We start from the raw sequence: 21813 nt of genomic DNA, 5'->3' as shown, positions 1-21813 counted from the left end.
CAAATATTTGCATTGATTCCAAACAGATGTACAGATTTTCCGTTTGTTCGTTTTTCGTGTGTGTATGTCTGTCAATTCGCGAGTGTTTTTCTTTCCCATATCTTAAGGTGTTTGAAATGTAATATATATGTCGTCCGGGAATAAAAACCAAAGGGGGTTTTTGCGCTGAGGAGTAAATCTTCGAAGCGTCTTTCCCCCTGTGAGGGTGCCGTACTCGCCCTCCAAAACAATTTTTTGCCTATTATTTCTTGCGCTCTCGACAGTGTATGCACTTGTATGAAAGAACTTCTTCCCGCCATTTTTCAAAACCAAAAAAAAAAAACACACAACGTAGGTTCTCATTTGTTAGACGATCACAGCCAAGGCCAAACTTTGAATTTTTAAATTTTTCGCGGGCCTTTCAAACTGTTTCAAGGTCAAATTTTAAAGGCGGGAAGTTTGGGTTATCACAATATTTACAGATTTATAGCCAAAAATATGATGTGAAATAAAATTGTGAAAATAAAAATATTATGTGAGGTTAAAACTGTAGAGCAAGAAATTTACGTTCAATTAAAATTATTCAACGTGGAAAATTACCGAAGTTAAAATTGTGAGATTAGAGAAATATTGTATGAGGTGAAAAATGGCAAAGTGAACAAAATTTACATGAGATTAATACTTGCCACACTTTATCAATGATTCAAACAAAGACTTTACATTATGTCAAATTATGTCATGGTCCAAGAGATTGGTTACTTCAAAAAACAATTTACTTTGAGAGTTTAAAATACCGTGAACTGGTTACCCCAACGAGACACAATAAATAAACACAAAAATATCCAGTCATCGTTGCGAGGAAAAAGCGTCTCGGTGATGTAAATTTTATCATTGCGAGGAAATACTTCGATGATGTAAATTTTAACGTTGCGAGGAAACGCCTCGATGATGTAAATTTTAACGTTGCGAGGAAAAAGCGTCTCGGTGATGTGATCAATCTTTAGCGTGGCGAGGATAATATGCCACAGTGATGTAAGCAATCTTTAGCGTTGTGAGGACATGCCTCAGTAATGTAATCAATCTTTAGCGTTGTGAGGACATGCCTGAGTGATGTAATCATGATAACGATGATAATTACGATGATAACCGCCTAAGGGAAGAAATTGTTTTAACCTCTCTGTCAGTCCACGGTATAATGAATTTTGTTAATTTTACTGCTGTAAATGAACTAAGCAATCTTGTGTGAAGAATTAAGAAGTGTTATAATGTAACACATACATAAATATATGCATCCAGAAACGTATTTATAACTTGTTAAACAAAGAATTGTTATCCTGACTAAGTGAATTCCATGAAATCTTCTAGCAAGTGGTTTATTTAAATAATCCTGATTGTTAAATTGTGTTGGCACTAGCTGACGATTAAAAAACTAACTTGATTGGTGAATTTACAAACAATAAAACAAATTCATAGCACGTGGTCCGATTAAAAAGCCGTAAGAATTAGCCGTCGCCGTCGACATTACGATTGATTGGCGTTAAACAAAGGCTTCCTCCCTTTTATTAACTACCAAACCAGCTAATTTAAACCTAGCTACTTACAGCGTCTTTTCACCATGCGTCCACTACACCGAACAGAAACATCATGGTGCATCCCCCTCTCGTCATGCCGCTAGCCGCTAGCTTGTCTACCACTACCGCCCTCTAATAAGCCGAACTACCAACTAGTCCCAAGTGCTAATGTGCATATGTGGTTGCCTATGTTTAACGATTTTTTTGAGTGAATTTTCTTCTTTCAAATTCAAATTATTCAAATGTGATTTCGCACCGCTGTTAATTAATTTCAACCCGAAAATTTTGATTCAAATTCGGTCACCACAACTACAATAATAATGGAAATATTCGCGTAAAACACGAAAACAGGAACTTGACTTATTGAGGCTCAAGTTTTTTAGTTACAATATTTCGAAAATTCTGCATGTCTTTACTTAAGTTATTACATTTTCCACAGTTCGTAATTTCTTATTCGAGATTTATAGCATTTAAGCTAATCTTAAACCTCGATCCATTTTGAGAGAAAGGATTTATCTTATTAGTATTAGTAGACAGCGGATTTCTGTCGGGCTACGTCACGATTATAGGTGGGGACGCGCTGGATCGCCGGGACTCAGTAGCGGGTGATAGATAATCACTAAATTTAATCGTCACTTATTCCATAAATACAATTAACGATTTATTAATCAAACGGCTAAGTAAATTAGAACGCTAATTAACAGCAGAGGGCAACGAAGCAGCGTTATTCTAATCTCAAATAAACGAATTGCAGCCCGTAACTGCAATGAATTCCCATCCCGTACCGAGTTTGGCCTTGCCTAGCCCGACAGAAATCCGCTCTCTACTTGTTAGTTAAAATTAATATCATCGTGGGCTCGAAAACGGGAGGGCTTTAATGTTTTCGTACTTATTTTGATTTTGATCGTTTTGAATATGTGTTTACTGTGCTTATTTCATATGTGCTTTGTTTTATGTGAATTGAGAATTCATTCGATCCAGTGATTTTAACCTTATTTTAACATGAATTAATACCTAAATTCTTTGTTGTTTGAAATTCTTGATAGAGTGTGGTATAATTGTTGCGAAGCCACTTTTTCCTGGATTGGTTTGCCTAGGTGCTGTGACCTTTGTGACCCCTTAGGGGGTCGGTAAGTTATATTTTTAGGGTTCTTATTTAATGTATGCCCATTTTTCCTCCTTTAACAATATTAGTGATCCACTAGTGGATATCAGTATCTATAACATCTTATCGGAGAAAAAGTGTGACTGCAGCACTTTTTACTTATCGAAATCTGATTATTTTGTGTTTTTACTTGCTGGTTCGGTGTTAATATTTTTATACTGAAATGGCAATCAAATGCAACAAATGTAATCGGCAAATTACCAGAAGTGAGGATCACATAACATGTTCAGCTCAATGCGGTGGAAATTATCATTTATTTTGTGTGAATCTGGATGAGGATACTTTTAATCGCCTTAAAAAATCAAAGCAAATCAGTACTTGGTGTTGTAATCTTTGTGGAGTGAACAGAATTGCAGGAGCTGCCTCTAATGTGCTAGATTCTCTTACAAGTTCTTCTCTGTCGGAATCTTGTCTTGAAGATATGTTACATAAAGTTTTTTCTGTTTATGTTGATCCTATTATGGTCCAACTAGATACTTTAAATGCTCAGGTTACAAAGTTAACTGCAGAAAATAAGTCTCTGCGTGATGAAGTATTCAGTTTAAATCAAGTGATTAGAAACACATCTCAAACAGGTCTATCAAAACTTAATGAACAGGACTTGAATAATAAAAGGAGTTATGCAGAATCTCTTCGTGAAAAATCAGCTGAGTCTATAATAGTGAAGCCTAAAGACAAAGAACAATCGGTTACTAAAACAAAATCAGATGTTATTCGTTCTATTGATGCTTTGAATTCATCAGTTCATATAGGCAAAGTAAAAAATCTAAAAGAAGGGGCTGTATTGTTGGGATGTAAGGATGTCAAGGAGCTCAAAAAATAACTAAAGAAAAATTGTCTCAGACTTATGAAATAAAAGAAGTGAAACCGCTTAAACCTCGTCTGCGTATAGTTGGTATATCTACTGATATGAATGAAAATGATACATTGCGTTTTATTACTAAGCAAAATGAGTTTATCTTTACTCCGGATTCTTACTGTAAAATTCTGAAAATTTTTCCTGTCAAAAAAAAGAATGAGTATTCGCAAGTACTGTTAGAGGTTGATTATGATACTTACAAGAAAGCACTTAACATTGGGCACTGTATGGTGGGTTTGGATGGTTGCAACATATATGATGCAGTTGAAATTAAAAGATGTTACCAGTGTAATGGATTTAACCATACATCTAAGACTTGCAAGAGTAAGGAGCCATCATGTCCTCGTTGTGCTGAATCACATTTGCTGAAAGACTGTAATGCCGTTGAATTAAAATGCTCAAATTGTGCCGCTTTTAACCGGAAAAATCACAATGAAGATTTAAATGTTGATCATGCTGTTTGGGAGTATCAGAAATGTATATCATATCAGCGAATGCTTGAGAAAATTAAACAAGATGTGTTTGTCGAAGTTCCATAGCAATTACAGTCTCCCAAAGAAAAATTTTTGTCAATGTACTATCAGAATGTTCGTGGTTTAAACTCCAAATTAACCCATTTTTTGAATTCAGTATCTTCTTGTGACTTTGACTTAATTGCTTTGTCAGAAACATGGCTTCACAGTGGTGTTTTTAACAGTGAGCTTTTTAATAGTAATTATTTGGTGGTTCGAAAAGATAGAGACTTCTTGAATACCAATAAATCAAGGGGGGGAGGGGTACTCATTGGTATCAAATCTAATCTCATATTTTCAGAGGTGGACTTGTCCAGTACGCCTTTTTCTAATTTACATCTTGTTGATATTTTAGCAGTAAAGGTATTAATATCCTCTTTTTCCATCATTTTAGTTGTCATATACATTCCGCCTTCACTGCCTTTAGAATATTATCACCAAATATTTGATGCTTTTGTAATGCTAGATTCGGCATATAATTCTAATGTAGTTATTATAGGTGATTTCAATATTCCCGAGTTTTTTGCATCTGTCGATGGCCTGATAAGTGGTAAAAGTCTTGCGCTTTCTTCTCTAATGGACACCCTTAATGTGAAACAATACAATAATATTCTTAATAAAAATAATCGATTATTAGATCTGGTTCTAACTAATACATCTTGTTCTGTGCTAAAATCAGATGATCCACTGGTAGAGGAAGATCCAGTACATCCTTCCTTAATTGTATCCATATTAGTCAAAACTTCGTCAGATAATTTTTTACATGCTATTACCAATGAAACATCTTACAACTTCCGCAAAGCTAATTATGTTGCTCTTTATCACGACATTTTAAATATCGATTGGTCCTTCCTTCGGAATTGCTGTGATGCGAATGCTGCTTGTCATTTGTTTTATAATGTTTTGTATGAATTTTTTGATAAACATGTGCCAAAATATAAAAAAAAGAAGTACGCCTACCCTATTTGGTTTACCCCGCAACTTATCAGTAAAATTCGATTAAAAAATAAGACAAGGAAAAAATACTTGAAGTATGGAAATCCTGCTGATGAGTTGATTTTTAAAGAACTAAGGCGTGAAATTAAGCGAGCGACATTAGCAGCTCACAAAAAATTTGTTGATGAGGCTGAAAATCGAATTAACACTGACCCAACAAAATTTTGGCAATATATACGGTATAAAAGACGCGGCACCGGCATTCCAGCTTGTATGACCTTCAATGATACTACTATATCAGGACCAGAAAATATAGTTAATGCCTTTGCCCGATTTTATGAATCTATATATATTCCAACTTCGACCTGCAGGGTGGATGAATTCGAATCTGATCGTATGGGGTTCTGTGTGAGTTTGCACACGACTAACGAAAATAAAGTACTAGCGGTTCTTAATAAACTTAAATCTAACAATGTTCAGGGTCCTGACGGCATACCGGCGTTTGTTATCAAGGATTGTGCATCTGTTTTAGCTGAACCATTATCAATTCTTTTTAATTTAAGTATTTCTACTGAAACGTATCCAGATCAATTGAAGGTTTCTAAGATAATTCCAGTTTATAAGGGCAAGAGTCGTAGTGCTGTTGAAAACTATCGACCTATTTCAATCATAAATAACTTTAGTAAAGTTTTTGAAACAATTATTTACAATTAGTTATATCCTCAAGTATCACATTCCATTTCACAGCATCAACATGGGTTCATCCAAGGTCGGTCTACGACTACAAATCTTTTTGATATCACAGGTTTTATTGCAAATTCCATTGACAACGAGTTACAAACTGATGTTATATATCTTGATTTCAGTCGGGCTTTTGATAGGCTGGACCATGGTGTTTTGATTAAAAAGTTATATTCGCGTGGTTTTACACCTAATTTGTTCACTTGTTTGCCTCGTATCTGCAAAATAGGAAACAATATGTTCATTGTTTTGGACATAATTCTGGCTGTATAAATGTTACATCAGGTGTGCCGCAGGGTTCTGTTCTGGGCCCTCTTCTTTTCTTACTGTTTATTGATGACATAACTGCTGGCTTGAATGTAAGCTATTCTCTTTATGCAGACGATGTTAAAGTATTTAACAAAATTGCTACAGTAGAAGATTGCATTAAACTCCATTTAAATCTGAATAAAATTACAACATGGTGTGATTTGAATAAGCTAGTTTTAAATAAAGACAAGTGTCGTGCGATGTCATATTCTTTGAAAAAGAAGATAATTTTTTTTAACTATGCGTTAGATGCAATTATATTGAGCAAACCGGAAACAATTTCTGACCTTGGTGTTATTTTTGATCCCAAATTGTCATTTGCAAGCCACATTAATAAACTTATCTCTGATTGCAGGAAAACGATGGGTTTTATAATAAGAAATGCTAGAGATTTTCAAAATGCTCACACCATCACACGACTTTTTAAATCCTTTTTGGAAAGCAAATTATATTATGCATGTTTAATCTGGTGCCCCCATCATAACATTTATGTCACTAATTTGGAACGTATCATCCGCAAATTTTTGAAGTATTTGTCTTATCGGGAAGACGGAGTGTATCCTCCAATTGGTATGCCTCAGCAGGATTTATTAAATAGATATAATTTTACCAGCTTTTTGAATACGTGTAAAAGATTTTACATGGTTTTTCTATTTAAACTTCTTCATAATGGTGTAGATTGTCCCATCATATTATCACAAATTACATTTAATGTGAGTTCGCGCAGTGTCCTGTCCCGTTATTATGATCTGTTTTATTTGCCAGTCCCAAGAACGGATATTGCTAAGTTTTCACCGATGTTTACCATGTGCAGAATCGGTAATGTGTTCCATCGTGAAGTAGATCTCTTTTCATCATCGCTTAGAGAAGTACGTGGTTTTGATTACAGTAAACTTTAGGATACTTTGGTTAGACTATAAAATATTCTATAATTGGGGTTTCACCCTGTAGAATATTCACTTAATAATAATATTAATAATAATAATAATAATAATAATTAAATTTTGCTTGTTTCCTCCCTTGTATAATTAGATAATTACAAGATTTACAGGTTTTATAATATTCAATGCGCTAGAGATGAGCGATACCGTGATTTTGTGATCACGGTGATCACAGCGACCGTTTCTTTTGAATCACGCTGATTTTGTCACGGTGATCTATCAAGTAACGGCGAGCGACGAAAGTAACGATTTAATACTTGGATCCACGACACTGGCGTAAACCAAACCGAATATTCACGGTTCTTTCTTGTCACCGTGACTTGGACGGTGATCGCAGGAACGGTTTCAATATTCTCTCGCCAAGAAACGGTGATCATAGGAACGGTTTCAATATTCTTTCGCGGAGGAACGGTGAAACGGTGTGCCATGTGAACAGCAGAAAATTCCGATACATCGATGAATGAATAAATAATAATTGTTGGGATCAAATAAATAACAACAAATCATATAGTAAATGTAAATTTATTGCCACATAAAAACATCATATTGCATAAAATGCATAATTAATTCGAAAAAATTCCCTCCAAATGACTAGATGTCGCCTCAGATTTTATAGCAAACTGTATGAAAAGAAAATAAAAGCAAAATTCACCATTCACTGCCCGTCACGGTTACCAACAGTGACAAACAGATCTCGGTGAAATAATCATCGCTAGTGAAATATCGCGGATATCTACAATGCGCGTGCCGGCAGCAGAGTGACGGATCCGCACCCAGATGTAGAGCTTTTTTCTCATTGTCATTGTTCATATGAATGTTTATCTGCAATACCGGATTTTTGCCGCCCTAAATCAGGCCGTCCATCTGATTTTCCTTCCTTGCGAGGATCGAGGTAAAGTCCAGAAATGTGAGTGTTAATTGCACGTCCCGTCCTCATGCTGCATGGTTTGCTTTCACTCATCTTGGTTTGTTGTATTCGATCCTTCATGTTTAAATTTGCCGTCATACCACCATCCAGTTACTCTAATTCAGATTTCTTTTTTCTTTATGTATTTAAATTTGTGAAATTCAAACGTTTTTGAAACCCGGGGAGGTTTCTGCAGCTGAGTCCGCTTACTTCACAGGTTTTCAATCTTCAGAAGGGAGGAATAAACAATTTGCGTTCCATATTTTGTATTTTATTTAAAGGTAGGTTTAACCTTGGGTTCATCACTTTGTATATGAACGCACTTCGCCACTTTTCAAAACAATGTAGGGTTTCATTTTCGTAAGTTTCTCGAACAGTTTGATCATGTCAATCAGAATAGGGCAGTAGAAGTAAGTCGGAGTAGGATAGGTCACTTTTTAAGTGATGCGCGGATAAATGACCGGTAGGTAGTTACGCTGAGCTCTTAGGAATGTGGTGAAATTAAAGAATAGCAGACGAATTTGTATGCTGTAATTCTAGGATCTCGAAAGTTTTTATTAATCTAATCAATGCATATTATTACTTGGTCTTAGTATCCGAAGTCGTGCCTAAATAGCGGTTATTTCCGGATCACTGGTGGGTCGTAAATAATAGTAATAAAACATTATTGTTCTTTGAATTTATAGATATACATTTTATAGACAAATTTGTAGGAATCAGTCTCTTCTTCTAAAATTCATCTAATTACAATTGACAAAAATAAAAAATCTCTAAATAACAAAATACACATCTATCTACTAGAGTTTTGACTTAAGTTTTATTACCATTTTCTTAAGCTCTTGACGAAGAATTTTTCCAGTGGGATTTTTAGGAATATTTTTGACAAAAACAACTCCTCCTCGTAAGCGCTTTTGTGAAGATACTTTCTCTAAAGAATAATCATGATAACAGAATAAAATATTCCGAAATAATAAGCGAAATTACTAGACAAAAAATGTGTTATTTCCTCCTCGGTTAGGTACGAATTGGGTTCTTGTACAACAAAAGCCAACGGCAACTCCCCGCTTTTTTCATCTCGTATTCCAACAACACCAACGTCTCTTATTTTTGGATGTTTAAGTAAAATAGCTTCTAGTTCAGCTGGTGCAACCTCCAAGGATAATAACATGAACTAATATAAAATAATTCACTTGATAACTTACCTGAAAACCTTTATATTTAATCAACTCCTTAATTCTCCCAACTATATAAAAATTCTTTAATTCGTCATAATATCCTAAATCTCCTGAAAGAAGCCAACCATCTGAAGTAAACGACCGTTTGGTAGCTTCTTCGTTTCCGTAATAGCCCATCATGACCATAGCACCTTTAAAACATAATTCACCAATTTGATTAGGACCCAACGATTTCCCGCTTTCAACGTCTCTAACTTTACAAGTCATGTAGGTGTGCACTTGGCCACAAGAACCATGATTTGGAACTCCTTTTGGTACAGTAATCACAGCAATTGTGGCTTCTGTTAAGCCATAGCTTTGTCTAACAGAATCTATATTTAGCCTGTAAAAACAACACGAGTTATGAATTTCACGCGCATGTAATTTAAAAACCTCTGCTTTAGACTTTCTTCAATATCTTTACTGAGTGGTGCAGCACCGCAAACAATATCTTTAATACTTGACAAGTCATAATTTTCCACTAGAGGACTTTTTGCTAAAAATACCACAATAGGAGGAACAACCCACAACGATTCAATTTGATGGTCTTGAATCGTCTTCAGAAACAGTTCTTCTTGGAATTTTCCAATTACGATTATTTTCTGTTTCAAGATTAAAGCAACGAAGTTGGTGATGAGACCAAATCCGTGAAAGAATGGAAGGAAGCCTAAGAATTTTTCTGCTCGGAGGCCATAGCGAGAATCTCTTAAATTTTTTTGTTTAGTTTTGAGACGAGAATCATAATGAATTAAAAATATTTTACTTACAATGTGTGTAAATAACGCACCATTACATTGCTGTGAGATACCATTACACCTTTTGGTAGACCTGTAGTTCCGGAAGAACACAAAATGAATGCAACTTGCTTGTCTGCATCAAATTCAGTTACTAAGAAGTTTTTCGATTTAAAATTGCCAAGTAAACTTCGGCTGATAAATCCCTCCATTGTTTCGGAGTCTTGTAGATGTAGATCATCAACATCGTCAATGGTTATGATTTTCTCAATGTATGAAAGTTTATTCTTTTTCAAGTGAATATACTTTGCACTAACTGTTTTTGAACAAAATATGATTTTAGGTTTACTAATATTTAAGCAATGAATCATTTCTTCTTCTGTATAGTTGGGGTTAATGGGAGCTACGATAGCACCTATATATAAGCTAGAGATAACTGGAATATAGAATTGTAGACTATTTTCACTACTGACTGTAATAATGGTGTTGTATCCATATCCATTTTTCACTAAACTTCTGGCTAAATCAGACGTTTTTGTTAGTATTTCTTGATATGAAATCGATCGTCCAGATTCAGCGTCGACCTACAATTTTGTAGGTACTTACAAAATTTAGTAAAAACAATAAAGGTGCTGGAAAAGAACTTATTTTTTCATATTAAAGTGAAATTTTGCTTTAATTTAAATTGTCATTCAGTGCTAAATGTGAAAATTAACATCCAAACAAGTTATTCAACCACAAAATTCTTAATTAAATTCTTAAAATCCAAAACGTATTAGGTATAGATTTTTAAAATTGGTTAAGGTCATTGGTTTATAGGATCCTAACTCGAGCTATCGTCAGAGAACACTCAAATAAACTTTGTACTCCTTTTAGTTTGGGTTCATCGTGCTTCTAAAACGTTCATAAAGCGTATAATTGTCTTAATTTTCGAAAGTGGGTGTCATTCTTTTTGCCTCCATTTCGTGTAGTTTTAGGTAGAACGATTATAATAATTTATGGAATTTATCTGTATCATTTTGTTAGTAATATTGCGGAATTAGTTATTCAAATTAATGGGTTCTATCTTCCGATAACTTTTGTTTATGTTTATTGTTTCTTCTGCTACTTCTTTCACTACTTGGCACCATTTGATTGCAGTTCTTGATGATGATCCAGGTTGTGATTTGTTTTCCACGATTTAGTTGATTGGGCATGAGCATGCTTTGGGAAGGGGCTTTGATTTATTAGATTATTATGTAAGGAATGCGGTAGTGTCGAAAACACGAAATGTTGAAATGATTGCAAACTGCCAACCTCCGCACACCCCCCTGGCGAAATCAGGTGGCATAATGTTTAGGTGGATAAAATAGTAGACTTAGCAATATTTAGTTTATTTAAGGCGTGTGCATAAATTGGGAGTAGTAACAAGTAGTAGTAGTTATTGGATTTATTGGTAGTGTAGAAGTGTGTACGTGTACAACAGAACAATGGAATAAAAGTTGTGAAAGTGAGTTACTTACTAGTATGTTTTCACCCTGGTAACCACCCATCAGGGGATTCATGACAAACAGAGTTTATCACAATTAAATATAACATGCTACAGGCTTTTTAAATAATGTAATAACCAGAAATAATCCTCTTATTAACGTATCGTATCTGGTTGTAGGTAAGCAGAGAAAAATGTTGTGCTTCGATGGGATTCGAACCCCACGCCTCTCGCTCTCCAGGCAAGCATCTTAACCACTCGACCACGAGGCCACTTATCTTTCTCTGCTTACCGACGTGTTATTGTGCTGCCACACTGGTAAACTTGATTTTGTCATGTCGTGTAGTAATATATATGTACGAGGTAATTTTTAAAAAACATGTATTTGGCACCAATGTATCTTCACTTAACTCTGCTAGATTGAAAACATATACTTACTTCCATAACAAATGTCAAATGTTCTAATCTAATCGAGTAGTTTAAATTAATAATAAAAGATGCCAGGTAAAAAATAAGAAAATACGTATAACAATTTTTGGATAGTACTGGAACAAAGTTGTTCCTGTTTGTAATATCTGTAATAAAGTTTTGAAAACTACCTCAAAACGAAAACTTCTCATAGGTACATTTTCTGTTTTATGTAATTACAGTTTATAACTATTTTTATTTATATAAATGTATTATATTTGAAGAAATATGTGCAGAAGAAATACCTAATTAAAGTAAAGCAGAAAATGTATGCGAAAGCGAAATCATATTTTTAGAAAATGGAAAATGATGCACCAGTATCACAGGTTGTGATATAAATAGATTGCTTAGTTATTATTGTTAATACATTTCATTGTAAATAAGTCCTGGCTTTTGAGAACTGAACATGAAACCGATATTTATTTGGTCAAAATATTAAATTTGATAAATGTTAAAAATTGGCGTCATAAAGTCTAGTTTATTGATGCCGTAAAAAATCATAAAAAACTACTTGTAATTATACTGTATAATGACAGCTCATTAACTACTTACAAACCCTGGTTAGGTTAGACAGTTTAAATTAAAAAAATACTCACCATTGCCTCATGGTTATTAGAATTAGCCGACAAACTGTCATAAATTAATTTCCCCAAAGAAAGATTTCGCAATGGTTCCAGGGGTGCAGGTCCATCGATTACGTATTTATTATCTTCTTGATACATTTTAAAAATTAAAAAATGGTACGGTTGTGGAATGTACTATGAAAATACTGCATTATATAAGTGTAACGTTCTTTACAATTTTGTTTTAATTATTACAAACAAAACAAAAACTAAGCTGTCAGGTTAGGGATTTATTTGAAAAGAACTAACACAATGGGTTGTAAAAATGATTCAAATAACTTACTTAGTTACTTAGTTTTAATTGCCAAATATATTATTTGTGCCATTAATTCCCAAGGGATAAAAATCTGTGGTTGTCAAAAATAAAATAAAATATAATGAAATTTTTCCATTTTTCGAGTTTAACTTGATAATTTAGTAAGCAGTCAATTATCAGATGAAAGTGACACCAGTAAGCCTCCCCTTGTTTTACATTGTTAGTCTTTAAAATAAAAAAATATGTTTATTTATCTAGTTTAAAAAATGTGCATCGTAGCAAACTTTTCCACAGTTTAGAGATAGAAAATATTTTGTTGATAACCTTATTTATTTCAAATGACTGATAATATGTATTTTTGGTGTCTGTTTAAATATGGAGGGTGTTTAAATTTACATGAAATGCTTTGATTATTTTTTAGTCGATGATTTCTTCATTTCGATTAAATTCCTTCCTCCCAACTTTTTTCATAGATTCTGATTTTTTGTTAAAAATTATCCATTAAATCCATTGGACCAATAAAATTTTTTTGGGTTGACCTGGATTTAAATGGGTTTATTGCCATTCTAACTGACTGCTCTTAACGGGGCCAAGGCAAAAATATTAACTAAAAAGGTAACAATACCAATCTAGTTAAATCTTAATTGAGTTAGTCATCAGTGGATGTTAATAATTTTCACTTATTGTGGAACTTTCATCATTAACTCTTGATGTATAATTTTGTCTGGCAAGGAGTTCTGATCATAACAAAGTAAAAAAGTAGTCTTATTATTAGATATAATTATTACCATCATATTATCTGTCAGAATTAAAAAAAGGAATTAAAATTAGAACTTATTCATTTATAAGAAGCATAAAACAAGACAATGAAGAGAACAACATAATGAAAGATAGAGTCTTATTAGAAGAAGAAATTCAAAGTACATCGCTCTCAAAAAATTCTCAGACACTGAAATTTTAGTTGATTAATTTTCGACATACGAAAGCCACTGTTCTAGGGAACGTACCCACTGATAAAAATATCTGGGAAGTGACCTGAGTATTACCAAGATATATTAGCTATATTTAGCTTTTCCTTTATCTAGCAATGATATTTGCGATACCTGTGATTATTATAAAGATAAAAATATTTCCCTCCAAAATAAAGAAAAGTTAAAAGTAATCAAGTGCGATGTTTACTGACTCCAAATTTCACCATTAGCCAAAGTTTTTACTTGCATAAGTTGTGGACCCTAAACTATACAACTTAACAATGCGAACGAAAATAATTCATGGTGCATGATGTGGAACGAAGTCAAGGGTAGCTGAGAGAGAAACGATATGGCTTCTTGTTTTTTCAAGTGGCTAAATGAAATAATGTTTTAACGTGCAGATTTAAAGCACTCAACTGTATGGATCGACTGTGCAGGTCAAAACGCAATCTATTGAAATATATATTGAAGTAGATATGTAGTTACTAGTTAGGTGTGTTTTCTGTAAGTTTCCGACTATCAGAAAAATTTATCACAAATTTTTACTAAGGGGGCACACGCAAATGGAAATGGATTGCCAACATAGTGTTATAGAAAGGCAAAAAAAAAGAAAAAAAGATTATCTTACAGTAGCAGCTTTACATAAAAGTAAAAATATTTTTAATGTGGTTATTACTTTGGTTAATTCTAATACCTACTGTTCTCATTGCTTTCACATTTATTTCGTTTGCATGAAATAAATTCGGTCCATTTTTGATTTATGTGTACGAGAAGTTATTCGTTTTTTTCTTCTCAAAGAATTTCATTTAGTTTTCTTCACTGCCATAGGTAACAAAATTGTTTTCAAAGTTAAAACTTGTGTCGAGATTGTTTGCGGTGATAATAAATGTTATGTATTTATGTTAGGTAAATACAATTCCAGTGGGTTAGTTTATGTTTTCAGTCGTTTTGAACCCATTATTAGTTGAAATATACATGTTTATTTATTTTTATTTTGACAAGAAAATTCATTTGCCAAAGGTTCCCCTACTACTACTTAGTTACATGACTTGGCGGTGATAAAACTTTGATACGACGCTCGGCCTTACAGTGGATATTGTTATTGCTCGGAGTGTATGGACGTGTGTTTGCCATAATGGTGAAAGAAGACGACACTTACGTTATTCGTGGACCTCCACCACTACACCCTCTTCTTGATATTTCTTTAGGAAGGTTGATGTATGACAGTTTTTTGACCAATCCGAATAAACATGAGGCCTTAGTAAGTAAAATAAATACATTTCCACTTTTTTAAGTTTTATTTTAATTCTGAATTTGGAAACTGTACGTCCTTGTGAAATGATTTTTGTACATTGTACAGTGATACTTCATGTTTTAGTGTAAATATTGAAATACAAACGAGATAAGAGCAGCAACGTAATTTACGAAGTAGAAGATTATGCACGTTTAATAAAATAATAAGAGGATTAGATTTAGTTAATGAACAAAATATATGGTTGAGTGAATAATTTAACTTAATAGTTAAAATAAAAATAGGAGTGAACGTTATATGTATGTTTCTGGAGTTTTCTGTAGTAATAACAAAATATACTAGGGGTATATGGGATAATTTTATTTTCAACCAAATTTTTTGAATATGTAACATCTTGTGATGACGGCATCAACTTTTTAGTAAGGTCAAATATTTATTTCAATTTGGATAAGTACTACAGAGTAATACTAATAATAACAGTACCTACTGTGCCTCCAGAACGTAAACAAAATGAGATAGACAATTTTTATTTAATCAAGAAAAAAATTGTATCAATCATATCATTTCTGGAATTAAGTTGTTGATTTTAGACAAACCATGAGATCATATCAAGTTTTTCGAGGGGATAAACGAATACAGTTTATTGGTGACATATCATGTTTATAGCGGTTTAAATATTTCAGAATAGTCGGTTTTGTAGTTTCAAAGGTAACAATAAGATGTTGTAGAATTTTTTTTTTCAAAAATCTGGATTTCAAAGTTAAAAACCGAGGATTATTAATTATTAATTTATAGAAACATACTATTTTACAACAATAAAATAAGATTTATTCAGTAAAATTGTCACCAAATTGTTGATGGGAATGACTAGACAAAGTTTGGTTAGAGTTTTACTGTCTAATAATTGAATTAATTTTAAAGAAATTAATCAGCATCACATGCAAATTTTATTGTGAATTGCGCTGTAAGAATTTTGGACGTTCCAGTATTTTCATTTTATCCTGTTTACGTATTTTGCAAAATTTGGAGGGAGTATAATAGCTTACATCACATTTATATGATTTTTCAAGTCCGTACCACAACTATCCAGTTCGTAACAATCGTATACGACTAAATTGTTTGGGGCCCATTAAATCAAGAAATGGAACAACTGTAAAACATCTCCAAGATTTCAAAGCATTCGGTTTTGTAGTTTCTGATTAAATAAATAAAATATATTTACGCATTCATTAATTTTTTTGAGTCACTATGCAAATCCAAAAAAATATGAATGGAATGATAAATTACAAGTACAGACTCATCATAGTTTCTACATGTTAGATAGGATTTATTCGGCAAACTTTTGAGGTGACGTCATCAATTTTTTGGAGGGGACAAGTAAATATATTTTGAATAAAAACCATTTGGAAGATTTCAAAGCATTTGGTTTTGCAGATTCCAAATTAAATGTCAAAATGTTGTTTCCTAATTTTTATTTTTTTCCAAAAATATGGACGTTTCGGGTAAAATCTCAATTCGGACTCATAAATTACATGTGTAAGACTATGTTATTTGATACAATTTAAAACCCATTTACTATATACAGTTTTGAAGTGACGTCTTCGCATTAGTGGTGGGGATAATTAAACAAATTTTGGTTAGCGTTACATGATACACATAGTATAAATGCAAAATTTGACAACAATCGGTACAGTACTTTTGGAGATTATCTGTCTAATAAAAATCCGTGACGGCAGACAGACGGACAGACGGACAGACAGACGGAAACGGGAGACCTATTTCTTCGTCCTCTAAGGGTCATGATAGGTCGAGAAAAAGCAAAAGTAGAGAGTCGGCTGACGGACTCGATTACAATACTTCCTTGGCTTACGGTCGGGAAGTAAAAATATTTGCTCTAGAAATCGTTTTTTCCATAAAGGATTATCTAAGAAATGACTTTTTTGATATACTTAGAAATATAGAACACTAAAACTTATGTTATATAGGCAATTTACTTTGTAGTTCTTATGATATGTAGACGACACTTCTAATCTTAACAGCAAATAATTTATTTTAGTTTACTACCCAGACAGTTGTTTTCATAATAAAAATAACATAACAAGAAAATTACGCTGTTTGATTTATGCTAAAGGTCCAACCAGGCGGCATTCGTGTTTTTACTGATAACGACAAATTTTCTGTCTCAAATTATATATTTTAAAAACTTTTGTCGCCTCAAAACTGTTAATGACAGCATAACTATAATTATTTTTATGTAACAAATTAAAATTTAGATAAAAGTAAAGTAAACAATTTATTTATTTCTTAGTTATCATATTTTTTTCTGAAATTTATTAATAATTTTAATCTTGCATTTTCATATATTTTTATGTGTCTTTATTAACGAATTCCGTAATAAAATAATATTAACCAAGGATTAATGCTTAACATAATTGATATGAAGCGTTTATGAAAAACGTGCGAATGAATGAAAAATGTAACAATAAACATACATGACAATAGTGATGTAACTATTACGAGTAATTAGTCGACGGTACTGTATATTAAATAACAATACTTGCAGAGCAAGGAGTTTCTAAAACAAATTGCACGTTATGCTTTTTCTATGATCGCGCATTGAGACAATATAAATATTTTTTGTTACTTTTATTATAAAAACATATTGAATGCTATGTTATATGCAAATTTGGTAGATGTAGGTACACTCCTAATATGTAATTTATGAGGTGAGCAAGTATAGTAAGTATGGTATAATTAAAAGTGACATTGCACGTCAAAGTATGCTTAGAATTCAACTTAGGTAAGTATATCAACAGACGATTCAGAGAAATCGTGGAAATTACAAAAATAAATCTGGGTTTTTCTGATTTTTATTTTATTGTAGTAGGATTGATGAACAAGTGGTCTGCCGTTTCCGTCTGTCTGTCGTCTGTGTCGACAGAAAAAAAATCCGAAATTACTGGACCGAACGTCGTAAAATTGTATGTATTTTAAGAGTATCGTATAGATGGTAAAACGCTAACCAAAATTTGTCTCATCATTTTCAGCAGCAATTAGATACCGTCCATGCAAAAATTTTTTTAGTTAGGTCATTAAAATTTTATAAAGTTACATACTTTTGTACTTGTGGTTTATGAATACATTTTGATTTTTATTATTATTATTTATTCTTTAATTACACTCGACCGCAAAATTAACCGGACACTAGATTTTTTTTAAATATAGCAGCAGATATTTGATTAAAAAAAAATGTAATTAAATATTAAAGTAAATACCATTATGCAAATCACGTATTATAAAAAATAAAAACTTGACTTTCCTAACAACTGAAAAAAGAATTTTTTTATGTTAAAATATATATTTTTTTAATCTGACACTGCAAAGCTGCAAAATTACTGGGCAGAATCATGGTTTAATACCGCGTATTTCCTGCTCGAGCCAAATTGCTAAAAAAAGGGTCTTATGATATGATATCGCCTAAAAACTTCGCTACATCATTTATTTTACATGTTTACATATGTATAAATACTGTAAATTACTTTGCAGAACATTTTAAAACATTGATAAGGAAAAATATGAGTAAGTGTCCGGTTAATTTTGCGGTTTTCCTTAGTCACACAGTACAACTATCATAAAAAAATTAATTTCTCAAAATTATTTTACATAATTTTTCAAAGCTGCATTTGTTCGACTGTACTGCAGGGGTGAGGGAAGTTCGGTCTAAATAGCTTTGGACCAATTTTCTTGCGTGCCATAGTTTAGTACAATTTTCAAGATTTAGTCAGCCTGGCAAATACGTGTTATGAAAAAACTAGGCTAAGTTCAATGAAAACTGCGCTTAGTCTTGTGACCGCGAATTCTCGCCTTAAATTTTTCAGATTCCGTAAAGGGGACGATATGAGTCAGTTTCCATGTTTTAGTGAGTGTAGATTTGACGTCTACAATCAGAATATTGAAATGTTAGTAGAACATTTTTTAGTATGTTGAATGACGTTCTTGATACCTTGAGGGTATGAAAACCCCAAGCAAACGTTCACATTCAAACTAGAAATTAGTGGAGACTCTAGACACCCTTAGATGTCTCTTATTGTTCGAAAAGGAGAATGTTTCGTTCATCACATCATAATAATCATATTTAACCAAGCAAATTAGCACTTGTTTTAAAATCTTTCCATACTTGTGCTTTCCACGCAACAAACTTACAAAAAAATTCTCAAAAAAGGCATGCCTAATTGTGCATCATATTTCCTTTATTCAGAAAGATTTACACTTTGTGGGAAATTATAGTGCAAAAAATTAGAGTATAGTAAAGTTGCTCAGCGACAATAGATCAATTTAAGGCAATAAATTATTCTAATTGCCATTGTTTGTAAGTGGTGTATTATATTCTTCACTATTGTTATGTAAACCAACCTTGAGATACAAAAAGTCTTCACAACACATTTGAAAACCTGACTTATTAAGTCGTTTTGTTTTTATGATTTTTGTGTAAACTATTTTCAAAATTTACAGGTGGATGCTATTACTGGGGAATCCATTTCGTATCCTAAACTACTGGAATTAACATGTTCTTTAGCTGAAAGTTTGAGAAAAAGCGGCTATGGTATTAACACCGTAGTCTCTGTTAGTAGCGAAAACAACATACAATTTTTTATACCTGTTATTGCTTCTTTGTTTATCGGTGCCACAGTAGCTCCCGTAAATCATAACTATACAGATCATGAAACAGTACACTCTCTCACTATTTGTCAACCCAAAGTGGTTTTCTGTTCCAAAGCAGTTACTGAAAAATTTGTAAACTTGAAAAATACTAAATTGGATTTCATAGAAAAAATTATCGTAATTGATAGTGACGAAGCAGTATATGGAGCTGAAACAATGGACGAGTTTGTGAGAACAACGTTAAAAGGATATAATCCTTTGAGGAGATTTCAATTGGCAGAATTTGATAATAGTAAACATATTGCACTCATTATGTGTTCTTCTGGTACAACTGGACTCCCAAAGGGTGTTATGCAAACACATAGTAATATGATGGTACGATATATGCATTCCATGTAAGATTATGCACTGTATATTGTGGCAAAGTTTGAATTTATGTTTTTAGAGATCCTCGATATGTACGACAGGAAGATAACTTCCTAGGAATACTTCCATTTTTTCATGGGTATGGGCTAACTACAAACTTCTTTGCACTAGCGATGGGCCAGAAAATTATAGTGATTAAGAGGTTTCAAGAAGAATTGTTTCTTAGAACTGTACAAAACTTTAGAATCTCAAATCTTTGGTTAGCACCACCTTTAATAGTCCTACTTGCCAAAAGTCCCTTGGTAGCAAAATATGATTTATCGTGTGTTAAAGAAGTAACTAGTGGAGCTGCTCCTCTAAGCAAAGACACTGAAGAAACTGTTAAAAGAAGGTTGCAATCCCAATCATTTAAAATCCCTGTTGAAAATATCTTTACAGACTGAATGTACGGACAATTCGACAAGGATATGGTTTAACGGAAGCTACCTTAGCAGTGATTATGATGTCCTTAAATGACGAAAAACCAGGTTCTTCTGGTAAAGTGGTTTCATATATGTCGTGTAAAGTTAGAGATCCAGAAACTGGAAAATCGCTGGGTCCTGGAAAAGTTGGTGAATTGTGCTTCAAAGGTCTGATGGTGACACCAGGATATTATAGAAATCAGGAAGCTACTAGAGATTCTTTTACTACGGATGGGTGGCTTTTAACTGGAGATTTGGCTTATTATGATAAAGAAGGTTACTTCTATGTCGTCGATAGGTTGAAGGAATTGATTAAATATAAAGGTTTTCAGGTGATATTTAACAATTTTTGTAGTTTTTGAATATTTTTTTGTTATTACGTAATTATAGGTTGCACCTGCTGAACTGGAGTCTATTATATTGAATCATCCAAAAGTGCAAGATGTAGGTGTGGTGGGTCTTCCTAATGAAGAAGCAGGAGAACTACCACTTGCATACGTCGTGAAAAAAGAAAATGTGAATATGACCGAAAAGGAAATTATAAATTTTCTTGCGGGTAAGTGTTATTATTATTTCTTAAGCTAAGAGTTAAATTAAAAAAAAACACATTTTAAATATACAAAGACTTAAAGTAGCGGTTTGGCTGAAAATGAATATGGCGAGTCTGAAATTTGCTGATGAAGGAAAACCTATTGTTTTTTAGATAGGATTCCTTTTGCCTATTTTCTAAATGTTGCTACTCTGTAAACAAGATCAGTCCTAAGATTTAGGTCAGGCGAAATTTCCAAATAAAAATGGTTTGAACAATTCGTTTCAACAATGTTGATTCAGCCACATCTTCGCAGCTGTATTTATTGCCTTTGTTGTCACCTAATGTATTGTGTGATTCTTGTCTCTGGTGGGTGATTTATTTCCTGCACAGATGGCAGTCTAAAGTAATGTTATCGACTGGATGAGATGAAATGCGTTGTATATATATGTCACGTCATAAGAGATTGATTGTTAGATTCATTGCTAAGTAATCCTTCATTTATTATTTAAAACATATTAACATAAAAAAAATAATTAACGGATTTTTATGCAACATTTAGCTTTTGTGGACAAAAAAGGCATATCTATTTTGCTAGTGCAACAAAAGTTTAAAAATTTTCACTCTTGTATCAAAAAAGGCAACATATTCAAAATCCTGACCGATTGGTAAACTTTTAATTTATTTTCAGAAAAAGTTTCCTCCCAGAAGAGGCTGCGTGGTGGTGTCGTTTTTGTGCCTTCAATCCCCAAAAATCCCAGTGGAAAAATTCTTCGAAGAGAACTTCGCAAAATGTTGACTACTTACAAGTCAAAATTGTAGCTAGTAATAAATCTGTTCTACTTGTAATGAAAACAATACAATACCACCGATTTAGAACGCAAGTTTG

General features: G+C 32.9%; 3 protein-coding genes and 1 non-coding gene across 4 annotated transcripts; 2 read left to right on the top strand and 2 right to left on the bottom strand.

Annotated features, from left to right (window-relative positions):
- The first annotated feature begins 2878 nt into the window (after positions 1-2878).
- On the top strand, positions 2879-7477 carry LOC135144722 (uncharacterized). Its single transcript, XM_064076778.1, has 9 exons — positions 2879-3509; positions 4205-4402; positions 4481-5460; positions 5503-5664; positions 5737-5977; positions 6049-6699; positions 6751-6941; positions 7189-7289; positions 7351-7477. Exons 1-9 carry the CDS (start codon positions 2879-2881, stop codon positions 7475-7477), a joined length of 3282 nt encoding a protein of 1093 aa, XP_063932848.1.
- Positions 7478-8584: 1107 nt separating this feature from the next.
- LOC135144575 (luciferin 4-monooxygenase-like) lies at positions 8585-12724 on the bottom strand. Its single transcript, XM_064076600.1, has 6 exons — positions 12401-12724; positions 9902-10452; positions 9528-9839; positions 9123-9477; positions 8905-9070; positions 8585-8848 (listed from the first exon to the last, which is right to left on the bottom strand). The coding sequence occupies exons 1-6, from the start codon at positions 12524-12526 to the stop codon at positions 8718-8720; spliced, it is 1641 nt and encodes a 546-aa protein (XP_063932670.1). The 5' UTR covers positions 12527-12724; the 3' UTR covers positions 8585-8717.
- Positions 11535-11608, bottom strand: Trnas-gga (transfer RNA serine (anticodon GGA)). Its single transcript has one exon. It is a non-coding gene; the product is annotated as a tRNA-Ser (tRNA).
- Positions 12725-14652: 1928 nt separating the features above from the next.
- Positions 14653-21808, top strand: LOC135144576 (luciferin 4-monooxygenase-like). Its single transcript, XM_064076601.1, has 6 exons — positions 14653-14915; positions 19419-19963; positions 20014-20325; positions 20373-20727; positions 20786-20951; positions 21616-21808. The coding sequence occupies exons 1-6, from the start codon at positions 14790-14792 to the stop codon at positions 21744-21746; spliced, it is 1635 nt and encodes a 544-aa protein (XP_063932671.1). The 5' UTR covers positions 14653-14789; the 3' UTR covers positions 21747-21808.
- Positions 21809-21813: the final 5 nt, after the last annotated feature.

This window comes from Zophobas morio, unplaced genomic scaffold, assembly GCF_036711695.1.
Source record: "Zophobas morio isolate AGI-343-1 ecotype UQ-CSIRO unplaced genomic scaffold, CSIRO_AGI_Zmor_V1 ptg000108l, whole genome shotgun sequence".
In the NCBI taxonomy this organism is placed as follows: Eukaryota; Metazoa; Arthropoda; class Insecta; order Coleoptera; family Tenebrionidae; genus Zophobas; species Zophobas morio.
The sequence above is the reverse complement of the archived record's forward strand: the minus strand, read 5'-3'. Positions and strand labels throughout refer to the sequence as shown.